The sequence below is a fragment of the Bos mutus genome, chromosome 5, assembly GCF_027580195.1.
Source record: "Bos mutus isolate GX-2022 chromosome 5, NWIPB_WYAK_1.1, whole genome shotgun sequence".
NCBI classification, from domain to species: Eukaryota; Metazoa; Chordata; class Mammalia; order Artiodactyla; family Bovidae; genus Bos; species Bos mutus.
This window is the reverse complement of record NC_091621.1, coordinates 82,998,543-83,012,335: the sequence shown is the minus strand read 5'-3', so window position 1 is coordinate 83,012,335 and position 13,793 is coordinate 82,998,543. Positions and strand designations below refer to the sequence as shown.

Genomic DNA, 13,793 nt, shown 5'->3' with positions numbered 1-13,793 from the left:
ATCTTTAGGACTTTCCTAGTGGCTCAGCGGTAAAGAATCCGCATGCCAGCGCAGGAGATGGAGATTTGATCCCTGAACTGGGAAGATCCTGCACACCACAGAGCAACTAAGCCCATGCCCCACAATTACTGAGCCTGTGCTCTAGAGCCTGGGAGCCACAACTGCTGAAGCTGTAATGCCCGAGAGTGCGTGCTCTGGATAATGAGAAGCCTGTGCACCAAAACTAGGGAGTAGCACCCACTTGCCACAGCCGGAGAAAAGCCCACGCAGCAGTGAAAACCCAGCACAACCAAAAATAAATAATATTATTTTTAACAGTTTTAAAAAAGACTACAATATCATATAGTCTAACATGCTATAGTTTTTGCTTTGGTGCTGTTATGAATTGATACATGTACAGCGCTAATAACAGTGCCTGACACCTAATATATACTTAATGTGGTTAATTATCATTAAATATCCTGTCATGGCCCAGGCTTTGGGATATGTGGATACAGCTGTGGAAAACAAAACAAAGCCAAAAAAACATAAAGGTAGAATTTTGACTAATTGCTCTGACACCCACATCTAAAACGTTTGAGTATAGTCTGTAAATTCTCAGTGGAGACTCACTGACTGGTCTCTGCTTACTAGTTCCATGAATGTGACCTGAGAAAGGTCACGAGCTCCTTGGGATTCAGTGTCCTTATTGACACATGGAATTGTTGTAAATGGTAAATGTAATGTAAATGTTAAAGTTTCAGATATAAAATATATGTTCAGTACATATTATATCAAAGTAGTGGAGTTATATGCATTTAAGAATAAACCTTAGGGCTTCCCTTGTGGCTCGGATGGTAAAGCATCTGCCTACAATGCAGGAGACCCCGGTTCGATCCCTGAGTTGGGAAGTTCCCTTGGAGAAGGAAATGGCAACCCACTCCAGTATTTTTGCCTGGAAAATCCCATGGATGGAGGAGCCCAGTAGGCTATAGTCCATGGGGTCGCAAAGAGTCAGACACGACTGAGCGACTTCACTTCACTTCAAGAATAAACCTTAATTTACATGAAACTGAAATATTAGTGATTTGTGAATTACTACCAGTGACATTCTTTTTAGCAATTATTCAGCTTCTAAATAAGAGTAGGAGTTAGAATTATACATTTTCTCCTCCCCCTGTTGAAATGAAGTATGATAATTTCAGCTTTTTCATCAGCACCAAGGACAATTTGAAGATGCTTATGATTATTAATATTAAGGATATTAGTTACTTTATAATGCTTCTTTGTGGAGATTTCAGATGCATAGCCCTGGAGCCGTCAATGCCATCTGAGTTGAGTATGAGTTCCAAAAGATATTTCTAAACAACTCTCTTTTGGCCTCATTATGTTATGTTCCACATAGATATACTGCAAACTAATGCACTACCTGACACTTTTTATGATGAAGCACCCCAAACTAGAAACAAAAGTCATGCCTTGGAAATCTGTTATCTGAAGTAGATGACAGGGTGATGGGAGTTTTGCTTAAAGTAGGTAACTGGAAGATTCCATAGATAAAAACTGCTAAAATATCAAAGTTTACTGCATACTGTGCAATTTAGGTTTGATGTAACTCAAGACATCACACAGGGAATAAAATTTATATCTAACAGCATGAAGCTGTCATTAAAGCACAGTAATTCCTTTCTAAGGAGTTTTATTATATATATTATAAATACTAATCTGTCCTGATTTAAACTGTGTTGATATTACCATTGTCTTCAAATAGAGCAAGAGTTGTGTTTTTTTGCTTCCTTCAATGGTTTCCCCATCACATATTCTGTCCCATTCATTTACTAGTGGATTCTTGTATGAATAGGATAACATTAATAAGTTACTCATAAATGACTTTTCAAGAGACCACTTGATTTATTATACTGAGGTTGCAGTACGCTGTACCTATAATTGCTTTAGTCCAAATTGTTAATAGACATATATTTCATTATGTTTAAGTAAATATACTCAAATATTAAGCCATGTAATCCCAAAATGGCAACAATCCATAAGGATGGGAACACTGTCCTTAAAGAACCCATTTGCTAACTGATGCCAATGCTAAGAAAGTCTCACCTTTCGAGATAATGTTCCTGGAGTGTCTCTCTTTTTCTGTAGATGAAGTTGAATAACCGATTTATTTTTCTGAAATACTCTGTGGCTTCCCAAATAGTGATCACTGAAAGAGAAAAAAAAAATGAACATAATTATTCTCTTACTATTCCCCCAGTGTATGTTTTCCTCCCTGACTCTATGTCATTTTATTTTAAGAACTTACTCTGATAAAAGTTTAAATATATCTGTACTTTTCTGTCTTTCTACCTCCCTATCATGGTTTTCCAGGTGGCTCAGTGGTAAAGAATCTGCCTGCCAATGTAGGAGACATGGGTTTGATTCCTGGGTCAGAAAGATCCCTCCTGGAGGAGGAAATGGCAGCCCACTCCAGTATTCTTGCTTGGTAACTCCCTGGACAGAAGAGCCTGGCTACAGTTCATAGAATTGCAAGGAGTAGGACACCCGAATGACTGTGCCTTAACTATCTGTCTATCTGTCTCTCTATACATCTATATCTCTATAGATGTATAGAGACATGTCTCCTCATATTCAGTTTTAAAGACAAGATATACTTATTTTCAAATTCATTGTTAGAAAAAATGACTAGACACCTTTAGAATGGATATGATAAAGAATCCGTATTCAGAGTTAGTTTTATCCGGCCATCTCAAAGCTGACCACAGCATGCTTCTGGGAGGTCTAACTGATGCCACAAAATGTATGAGGGGATCACTGTAACAAGGAAGCAGAGTCATGTGGTAGAAATATCACAAGAGTAGAGACAGATGTACTAGCTCCTTGACCTTAGGCCAGTTAAACTATCTGAAACACAATATTTTTGTTTTAGAGTTGGGATATTAATGTCTATGTCAAAGGCTTGACAAGCAGATTAAATAAAAAATATTACACATTTCAGACATTTTTAATGGTGTAATTGTATTTTGTTTTCCTCCCTTCCTTGCTTCCTTCCTTCCATCCTTCCTTCCTCTCTTTCTCTCTCTCTAAATATTTCCTAATCATAGGTGGAATAATGAACAAAACAACCTATTGCTATCCATCAGTTCATTCAGTCACTCAGTCGTCTCCGACTTGTGTAGGGCTCTTATATTGTTCCTTGGATTGTTTCTACTGTGAATTTAGACATAAGACATGGCCAGTGTATTCCCTGAGTTTCTGGAATCATTGATTTCTGCCTTCCTCCAAGGGCTATTCTCATATTCTATCACATATATTTAGGTTCCTCTTTTCAATTCCTCCAACCCCAACTCTTTTTTTTTTTTTTTCATGCTTCAGTTCAGTTCAGTTCAGTCACTCAGTGGTGTCCCACTCTTTGCAACCCCATGAATTGCAGCATGCCAGGCCTTCCTGTCCATCACCAACTCCTGGAGTTCACTCAGACTCATGTCCATCGAGTCAGTGATATCATCCAGCCATCTCATCCTCTGTCATCCCCTTCTCCTCCTGCCCCCAGTCCCTCCCAGCATCAGAATCTTTTCCAATGAGTCAACTCTTTGCATGAGGTGGCCAAAGTACTGGAGTTTCAGCTTCAGCATCATTCCTTCCAAAGAAATCCCAGGGCTGATCTCCTACCAAGGGACTCTCAAGGGTCTTCTCCAACACCGCAGTTCAAAAGCATCAATTCTTCAGCGTTCATCTTCCTTCACAGTCCAACTCTCACATCCATACATGACCACTGGAAAAACCATAGCCTTGACTAGACGGACCTTTGCTGGCAAAGTAATGTCTCTGCTTTTCAATATGCTATCTAGGTTGGTCATAACTTTTCTTCCAAGGACTAAGCGTCTTTTAATTTCATGGCTGCAGTCACCATCTTCAGTGATTTTGGAGCCCCCCAAAAATAAAGTGTGTCACTGTTTCCACTGTTTCCCTATCTATTTCATGCTTAGAGTTCTGAAGTTCCTCTGAAGTTCCTCTTCCTATTTTGGGAACCACTTTAAGAGTGGTGACCCATCTTGCTTTCAAAGCTTCCTTTCCTCAGTATGTTGAAGTCTGGGCCCTGGATCCCAGTGCAGTGAATTCAGCCTCAGATATGGCTACTGCTTTCTTGAACTGCCTATTTCACCCACTTGTATATATGTCCCAGAGAAGCAATGGCACCCCACTCCAGTACTCTTGCCTGGAAAAATCCCATGGACAGATGAACCTGGTGGGCTTCAGTCCATGGGGTCGTGAAGAGTGGGACACGACTGAGCAACTTCACTTTCCCTTTTCACTTTAATGCATTGTAGAAGGAAATGGCAACCCACTCCAGTGTTCTTGCCTTGAGAATCCCAGGGATGGGGTAGCCTGATGGGCTGCTGTCTATGGGGTCGCACAGAGTCGGACATGACTGAAGCGACTTAGCAGTACATACGTCCCTCACTAGGGTTGCCAGAGAAAATAGATGACCAATAAACATGAATTTCAGATAACAATGAATAAACATTTTTAGTCTAAGTATGTTTCAAACATACACTAAGAAAAATGGAAATTTTTGAAATTCGAATTTAACTGAAAATTCTGTATATTATTTGCTAAATGTGTCAGTTCAACCCCCTTCTAAAAGTCAGCCCTAGTTCTTCCCTTATCTTTGCCTCAAGTGTGGTGAGGAGAGGGGTAAGATCTGGGTAATTTTCAGATTTTGGGAGGAATTTTTTCCCCTATAAATTTTCTTTTGTTTTTTAAAAAGGTTATGTTATAGGAATATATTCTCAGGGAAAACATTTGAATTATACTAAATTGTGCACAATAAAAAAGACCTTAAAATTATCCTCTTTCCTTTTGTCCAAAGCAATAGTTAACAAGAGTTTATTGCACTTAAATAAAAAAAAGAAAGAAAATAGGCTGAGATAAATGATCAAGCACACATACATTTATGTTAAAAATAAGATCATTTTTATTTTAGCTGGGTCTCTAACTTGTAGCTAAATTTCTTTAATTTATTTTTGGACACTGCCTTTTTTGTTTCCGGCATGTCGCATGGTACTCAGGATCTTAATTTCCCAATCTGGGAATCAAACTCGTGCCCCCTGCAGTGGAAGCACAGAGTACCAAGCAATGGAACGTCAAGGAATTCTTGAGACTTTGCTTCTTGATCAGAAAATTTAAACTATTCTATTCATAGCAATACCATCTACTGTATTATTAAAGGTTTATATTAAACATATTTGTTTTAAAATTTTTCCCATTATTCTTTGGGATTATTTGAACCCTGAGTCTCTTTTCCCTCTATCTTTAGAGGCTTAGAAGACATAAATAATTTTAATCTTCTACTAGTTATCTATTTTTTTAGTAATACGTATCTTAAATCTTTTCCACTTCAACATCAATTTAATCATTATTTATATCACATTCTCAAATAAATCTTAGAGCTTAATATGACTTCATTTCTATTTCATAATATACAGTTGCCCAAGAAGAGATAATTTCAATTTTTTCCCAGATTATTTTATAATTTACTGGATGCAATAAAAATATAGTAGATCAGTTGATCCAAAAAGTTAGAAATGGGAATTATAAAAAAAAAAATACAGTTTATTTTTAAACTAAAAATAGTTAAATAGCCTCTCAATAACCAAAGTCTTGAAGCTAGAATAAAGTTGGTGATATAGGATGAAGCATCTGTTGATTACAATTTTGTGTCTTCTGGCATAAAACAAATCTATAATTATCTTTAATTTTCAGCTCCAGTTTCCAACCTGAATGGAAAATTGATTTAGATTCCTGTGCTTATTATTATAATCTTTTGAAGTTGTTTTCTCCACACTTAATTCAGTAGTAGTGGTTTTAATGATCTATCTGGAATGTATTTGTTGAGTAAAGAGGGATTTACAGATCCAATTTTAGACATTTTTATCAATATAACAACAATTTGCCCAAATATTCTTAAATTAACAAGGACATTTTTTTTTTATCTCTGACCTTTTGTATTTAACACATGAACAATTTTCATAAATATCCGATGTTTCTGTACTCTAAATACTTCATGAATCCATATATTTATTCCTGTCCAGTACCAAATTGCTTCAATTATTTAACTTTCTATCATATTTTGAAGTTTGGAAATAAGGCACAACCCTGCGTCCAAGCAGTGGTGGCTGCGCCAGAGGGCCTAGAGGAGCTACTCCACGTTCAAGGTCAAGACAGGCGGCTGTGAGGAGATAGCCCTCATCCAAGGTAAGGACAGCGGCTGTGCTTTGGTGGAGCAGCCATGAAGAGATACACCATGTCCAAGGTAAGAGAAACCTAAGTAAGATGATAGGTGTTGCAAGAGGGCACCAGAGGGCAGACACACTGAAACCATAATCACAGAAAACTAGCCAATCTGATCACACAAACCACAGCCTTGATTAACTCAATGAAACTAAGCCATGCCGTGTGGGGCCACCCAAGATGGGAGGGTCATGGTGGAGAGGTCTGACAGAATGTGTTCCACTGGAGAAGGGAATAGAAAACCACTTCAGTATTCTTGCCTTGAAAACCCCATGAACAGTATGAAAAGGCAAAGAGATAGGACATTGAGAGATGAACTCCCCAGGTTGGTAGGTGCCCAATGTGCTACTGGAGATCAGTGGAGAAATAACTCCAGAAAGAATGAAGGGATGGAACCAAAGCAAAAACAACACCCAGTTGTGGATGAGACTGGTGATAGACGCAAGGTTCAATGCTGTAAAGAGAAATATTGCATAGGAACCTGGAATGTTAGGCCCATGAATCAAGGCAAATTGGAAGTGTTCAAACAGGAGATGGCAGAGTGAATGTCGACATTCTAGGAATCAGCGAACTAAAATGGACAGGAATGGGTGAATTTAACTCAGATAACCATTATATCTACTACAGTGGCCAGGAATCCCTTAGAAGAAATGGAGTAGCCATCATAGTCAACAAAAGAGTCTGAAATGCAGTTCAGTTCAGTTCAATCACTCAGTCGAGTGTGACTCTGCGACCCCATGAATCGCAGCACGCCAGGGCTCCCTGTCCATCACCAACTCCTGGAGTTCACTCAGACTCACGTCCATCAAGTCAGCGATGCCATCCAGCCATCTCATCCTCTGTGGCCCCCTTCTCCTCCTGCACCCAATCCCTCCCAGCATCAGAGTCTTTTCCAATGAGTCAACTCTTCGCATGAGGTGGCCAAAGTACTGAAATGCAGTACTTGGATGCAATCTCAAAAACGTCAGAGTTATCTCTGTTTGTTTCCAAGGCAAACCATTCAATATCACGGTAATCCAAGCCTATGCCCCAACCAGTAATGCTGAAGAAGCTGAAGTTGAACGATGCTATGAAGATCTACAAGACCTTTTAGAACTAATACCCAAAAAAGATGTCCTTTTCATTATAGGGGACTGGAATGCAAAAGTAGGAAGTCAAGAAACACCTGGAGTAACAGACAAATTTAGCCTTGGAGTATGGAATGAAGCAGGGCAAAGGCTAATAGAGTTTTGCCATAAGAATGCACTGGTCAAAAGAGACACTGATGTATGGAACAGTCTTATGGACTCTGTGGGAGAGGGAGAGGGTGGGAAGATTTGGGAGAATGGCATTGAAACATGTAAAATATCATGTATGAAAAGAGATGCCAGTCCAGGTTCAATGCATGATACTGGATGCTTGGGGCTAGTGCACTGGGACGACCCAGAGGGATGGTATGGGGAGGGAGGAGGGAGGAGGGTTCAGGATGGGGAGCACATGTATACCTGTGATGGATTCATTTTGATATTTGGCAAAACTAATACAATTATGTAAAGTTTAAAAAAGAAAAAAAAAGAATGCACTGGTCATAACAAACACCCTCTTCCAACAACACGAGAAAAGACTCTACACATGGACATCACCAGATGGTCAACACCGAAATCAGATTGATTATATTCTTTGGAGCCAAAGATGGAGAAGCTCTATACAGTCAGCAAAAACAAGACCAGGACCTGACTGTGGCTCAGATCATGAACTCCTTATTGCCAAATTCAGACTTAAATTGAAGAAAGTAGGAAAACAACTAGACCATTCAATTCAGTTCGGTTCAGTTCAGTCGCTCAGTCGTGTCCTACTCCTTGCGACCCCATGAATCAGCACGTCAGGCCTCCCTGTCCATCACCAACTCCCAGAGTTCACTCAGACTCACGTCCATTGAGTCAATGATGCCATCCAGCCATCTCAGCCTCTGTGGTTCCCTTCTTCTCCTGCCCCCAATCCCTCCCAGCATCAGAGTCTTCCAATGAGTCAACTCTTCGCATGAGGTGGCCAAAGTACTGGAGTTTCAGCTTTAGCATCATTCCTTCCAAAGAAATCCCAGGACTGATCTCCTTCAGAATGGACTGGTTGGATCTCCTTGCAGTCCAAGGGACTCTCAAGAGTCTTCTCCAACACCACAGTTCAAAAGCATCAATTCTTCAGCGCTCAGTCTTCTTCACAGTCCAACTCACACATCCATACACGACCACAGGAAAAACCATAGCCTTGACTAGACGGACCTTTGCTGGCAAAGTAATGTCTCTGCTTTTCAATATGTTATCTAGGTTGGCCATAACTTTTCTTCCAAGGAGTAGCATCTTTTAATTTCATGGCTGCACTCACCATTCAGATATGACCTAAATCAAATCCCTTATGATAATACAGTGGAAATGAGAAATAGACTTAAGGGACTAGACCTGATAGATTGCCTGATGAATTATGGAGGGAGGTTCATGACATTGTACAGGAGACAGGGATCAAGACCATCCCCATGGAAAAGAAATGCAAAACAAGCAAAATGGCTATCTGAGGACGCCTTACAAATAGCTGTGAAAAGAAGAGAAGCAAAAGCAAAGGAAAAAAGGAAAGATACAAGCATCTGAATGCAGAGTTCCAAAGAATAGCAAGGAGAGATAAGAAAGCCTTCCTCAACGATGAATATAAAGAAAAAGAGGAAAACAACAGAATGGGAAAGACTAGAGATCTCTTCAAGAAAATCAGAGATACCAAGGGAACATTTCATGCAAAGATGGGCTCGATAAAGGACAGAAATGGTATGGACCTAAGAGAAGCAGAAGATATTAAGAAAAAGTGGCAAGAATAAACAAAAGAACTGTACAAAAAAGAGCTTCATGATCCAGATAATCACGATGGTGTGGTCACTCATATAGAGCCAGACATCCTAGAATGTGAAGTCAAGTGGGCCTTAGAAATCATCACTACGAACAAAGCTAGTGGAGGTGATGGAATTCCAGTTGAGCTATTTCAAATCCTGAAGGATGATGTTGTGAAAGTGCTGCACTCAATATGCCAGCAAATTTGGAAAACTCAGCAGTGACCACAGGACTGGAAAAGGTCAGTTTTCATTCCGATCCCAAAGAAAGGCAATGCCAAGGAATGCTCAAACTACCGCACAATTGCACTCATCTCACATTCTAGTAAAGTAATGCTCAAAATTCTCGAAGCCAGGCTTCAGCAGTACATGAACTGTGAACTTCTAGATGTTCGAGCTGGTATTAGAAAAGGCAGAGTAACCAGAGATCAAATTGCTAACATTCGGTGGATCATTGAAAAAGCAAGAGAGTTCCACAAAAACATCTATTTCTGCTTTATTGACTAATTCCAAAGCCTTTGACTGTGTGGATCACAATAAACTGTGGAAAATTCTGAAAGAGATGGGAATACCAGACCACCTGACCTGCCTCTTGAGAAACCTGTATCCAGGTCAGGAAGCAACAGTTAGAACTGGACATGGAACAACAGACTGGTTCCAAATAGGAAAAGGAGTACGTCAAGGCTGTATATTGTCACCCTGATTATTTAACTTCTATGCAGAGTACATCATGAGAAACGCTGGGCTGGAAGAATCACAAGCTGGAATCAAGATTGCTGGGAGAAATATCAATCACCTCAGATATGCAGATGACACCACCCTTATGGCAGAAAGTGAAGAGGAACTAAAGAGCCTCTTGATGAAAGTGAAAGAGGAGAGTGAAAAATTTGCCTTAAAGCTTAACATTCAGAAAACGAAGATCATGGCATCTGATCCCATCACTTCATGGGAAATTGATGGGGAAACACTGGAAACAGTGTCAGACTTTTTTTTTTTTGAGTCCCAAAATCACTGCAGATGGTGATTGCAGCTATGAAATGAAAAGATGCTTACTCCTTAGAAAGAAAGTTATGACCAATCTAGATAGCATATTAAAAAACAGAGATATTACCTTGCCAACAAAGGTCCGTCTAGTCAAGGCTATGGTTTTTCCAGTGGTCATATATGGGTGTGAGAGTTGGACTCTGAAGAAAGCTGAGCGCTGAAGAATTGATGCTTTTGAACTGTGGTGTTGGAGAAGACTCTTGAGAGTCACTTGGACCGCAAGGAGATCCAAGCAATCCATCCTAAAGGAGATCAGTCCTGGGTGTTCATTGGAAGGACTGATGCTGAAGCTGAAACTCCAATACTTTGGCTACCTCGTGGGAAGAGTTGACTCATTGGAAAAGACTCTGATGCTGGGAGGGATTGGGGGCAGGAGGAGAAGGGGACGACAGAGAATGAGATGGCTGGATGGCATTACGGACTCAATGCACATGAGTGTGGGTAAACTCCAGGAGTTGGTGCTGGACAGGGAGGCCTGGCATGCTGCGATTGATGGGGTCGCAAAGAATCTGACATGACTGAACTGAACTGAACTAATAATTTAAAAAAATTTATATTATCTTTCCATGATTTCTCCTTCAGAACAATTTTGAAATTAATGTGGTATATTAAAAAGAAATTCTAATATAGTGTTGACTTATATTTCATTTTTGGAATTTATAAAAAGTTTGGCCTTTTTATAACATTGAATTCTTTCAAGGAAAGTATATTTCTACTTGCATTCTGATTCTCTTCTATACCCTTGAGTAAAATGATAGTTTTCTTCCAAGTAGGTTTTACAAGTATGCCTTTTGCAAGTATTTTATAGTTTCTGTTCTATTACAAATCAAAATTTTTTTCCATAATATTTATTAGTTGAATTTACTTGTTGATTTTTCTTATGGAATCCTGTTGTAATACCTGAAAGTTTTTCAATTGATTTTTTTGGATTTTCTAAGTAGAAAGCCATATACTTTTAAAATAATTGCAATTTTATTACCTTCCAAAAGCAAAAAGTTTCCTTTTGATTTTTTATTCTATTGTGATGGCTAGGATGCTTGGCAGACTTTTGGGTAGTAGTAATGAAAGTAGATATACTTCTCTTTTTCTTGACTGTATGGAGAATGCATCAGATGGTTAACAGATAACAGATTTGCTGCATTCCTGGTCTATACTTTTGTTGCCTATTTTGTTAATTATTATTTTTTTTAATTATGAAAAGGTTCAAATTTTATTAATGAGTTTTTTTTTTTTTTTGCATTTACTGAGTACATCATATTGAGAGGATCTTTTTTTTTCCTTGAATGTAGTAATATATTAATTGTATCAATAGACTTTTTCTATGTATGATTATCTTTACATCTTGGGTAGATTTAATTTTCAATTTTTAAAGTTTCTTTTTGTATATAGCAAAATCTAAATTGGCCTATAATCTTTGTGTTAATATTTATTTGTTTTAGACGTTACAATTAATCTATCTTTATAAAGTGCATGCATCTTATTCTCTGTCCTGGCACAGTTTATATAATTGAGAATTATCTATTCCCCCAAGGTTTGGTGCAATTTGCTTAAAACTACATTTTCTACTCCCCACTGTTCTTTGTTCTGTTTCACATTTATACTTCTCCTTGAGCTAATTTTGAAAATTCATGATTCCTTAGGAAATTATCTATTTTTTATAAAGTTATCAAACAAATGTCCCAAGTGCCTTCTATTTTAAAAATCTTTTGACATTTACCTGGGAGCTGTACAATCCCCTTGCGATCTTTCTGTCCTTTCCAGCTTATCACTCTTTCTTGTTTTACCAGAAGTTTTTTTATTAATATTTTTTTCCTGTCCTTTCACGAGAATTTTGGTGGGCTGCTGGGTAGATTTGCATTTTCACTCTAATGTATTAATCCAGTTCTGAAGATAAATAATTATTTTAATTATGGGAACGCTTTTACATGAGAAGAGAGCTCAAAAACTGGAAAGGAAGTAATTTTCTGGTCCAGCTCTTTCATTTGCAATTAAAGACACTGAGTTCAACAATCTGAACTTAGATCAGAAATTAGAACATAAATATTGGGAGTAAATATAGCATGCATGAAGTTTATTTATAGAGTTAAGCTTTCCTGTTATAATGTGATATACATGCTTCTTCTTATAAAATGGGGTGGGGGAATTAAGGTGTTCTGCAAACTTTGGGCTAAAAATAAAACATCTCATCGGAAAATAGGACTGGAAGAGACCACTCAAATCAATACAGGTCTACGCAGAGTTCACGTGTTTTTGTGCATTCACACAGAGACACCTTAGTACAGAACACTAGCACAGTCTTAAAAAGACACATTTAATTTCAAAATTAAAAAATATATATATATATAGTAAAAATAGACCTGGCTTTTAAAAATATCTTTGACTTGGTGAGAGAATATATAGAAAACCTTGACGCTGCTGAATATAGAGATGAGGGCAAAATGTACAACAGTTGTGGAGAATTCTTCAATAAGCATTTTCAAGACTGTGAAATCAGGCTGAGGGGGGAAAATGCATGTTTTCTGGGTGAATAGTCACAGTCACTGGTACAGTATTGTCACTCTCAGCAGCTTTATGTATACTTTGCATTCATCTACTGTTACTTAGGAGAACAAAACATTACAAATATGCCTGAAAAATTTCCCTGTATGTAAAGGTGACTTGTCTGAATAAACTAATTCATGTTACAGAAATATGTCATATTGCTGAAGAATTTGGAGAAGGAAATGACCACCCACTCCAGTATTCTTGCCTGGAGAATCCTGTGGACAGAGGAGCCTGGTGGGCTCCTGTCCAATAGGGTCACAGAGTCGGACATGACTGAAGCGACTTAGCATGTATGCATGCACTGGAGAAGGAAATGGCGACCCACTCCAGTATTCTTGCCTGGAGAATCCCAGGGACAGAGGAGCCTGGTGGGCTGCCATCTATGGGGCGAACAGAGTTGGACACGAATGAACTGACTTAGCAGCAACAGCAGCTGAAGAATTTGTATTTGGTACTTCTTTTGGGGCTGCCATGTTTAAAATACTAAATAGTCCTTTTTATGTATGTTAACAATACTAAAAACTATTACTGCACTCAGTAGTTGATATAATTTTTACATGTTTCTTTCAATAATGAATGACCTTATTTAGTATAAGTTCTTTCTTTGGGGAATTGCTTTCAAATGAAGGTATATATAGAGTATTCTCATACTGGGACATTTGTTCTAGTACAGTTACTAGCTAGAATCAAATTCAAGTTTGTATATATTATTTTTATTAATTTTTAAACTCAGCAGTGGCCACAGGACTGGAAAAGGTCAGTTTTCATTCCAATCCCAAAGAAAGGCAATGACAAAGAATGCTCAAACTACTGCACAATTGCACTCATCTCACACGCTAGTAAAGTAATGCTCAAAATTCTCCAAGCCAGGCTTCAGCAATCTGTGAACCATGAACTCTCAGATATTCAAGCTGGTTTTAGAAAATGCAGAGGAACCAGAGATCAAATTGCTAACATTCGGTGGATCATTGAAAAAGCAAGAGAATTCCACAAAAACATCTATTTCTGCTTTATTGACTATGCCAAAGCCTTTGACTGTATGGATCACAATAAACTGTGGAAAATTCTGAAA

At 38.4% G+C, this 13,793-nt stretch overlaps 1 protein-coding gene across 1 annotated transcript in view; it reads right to left on the bottom strand.

Annotated features, from left to right (window-relative positions):
* The window catches only part of PIK3C2G (phosphatidylinositol-4-phosphate 3-kinase catalytic subunit type 2 gamma), a 474,611-nt gene that overhangs the window by 399,045 nt on the left and 61,773 nt on the right, over positions 1 to 13,793 (bottom strand). The window contains exon 6 of the mRNA XM_070370044.1: positions 2,092 to 2,194. Coding sequence (XP_070226145.1) covers positions 2,092 to 2,194 — 103 coding nt within the window. The remainder of the gene's footprint in view (positions 1 to 2,091; positions 2,195 to 13,793) is intronic.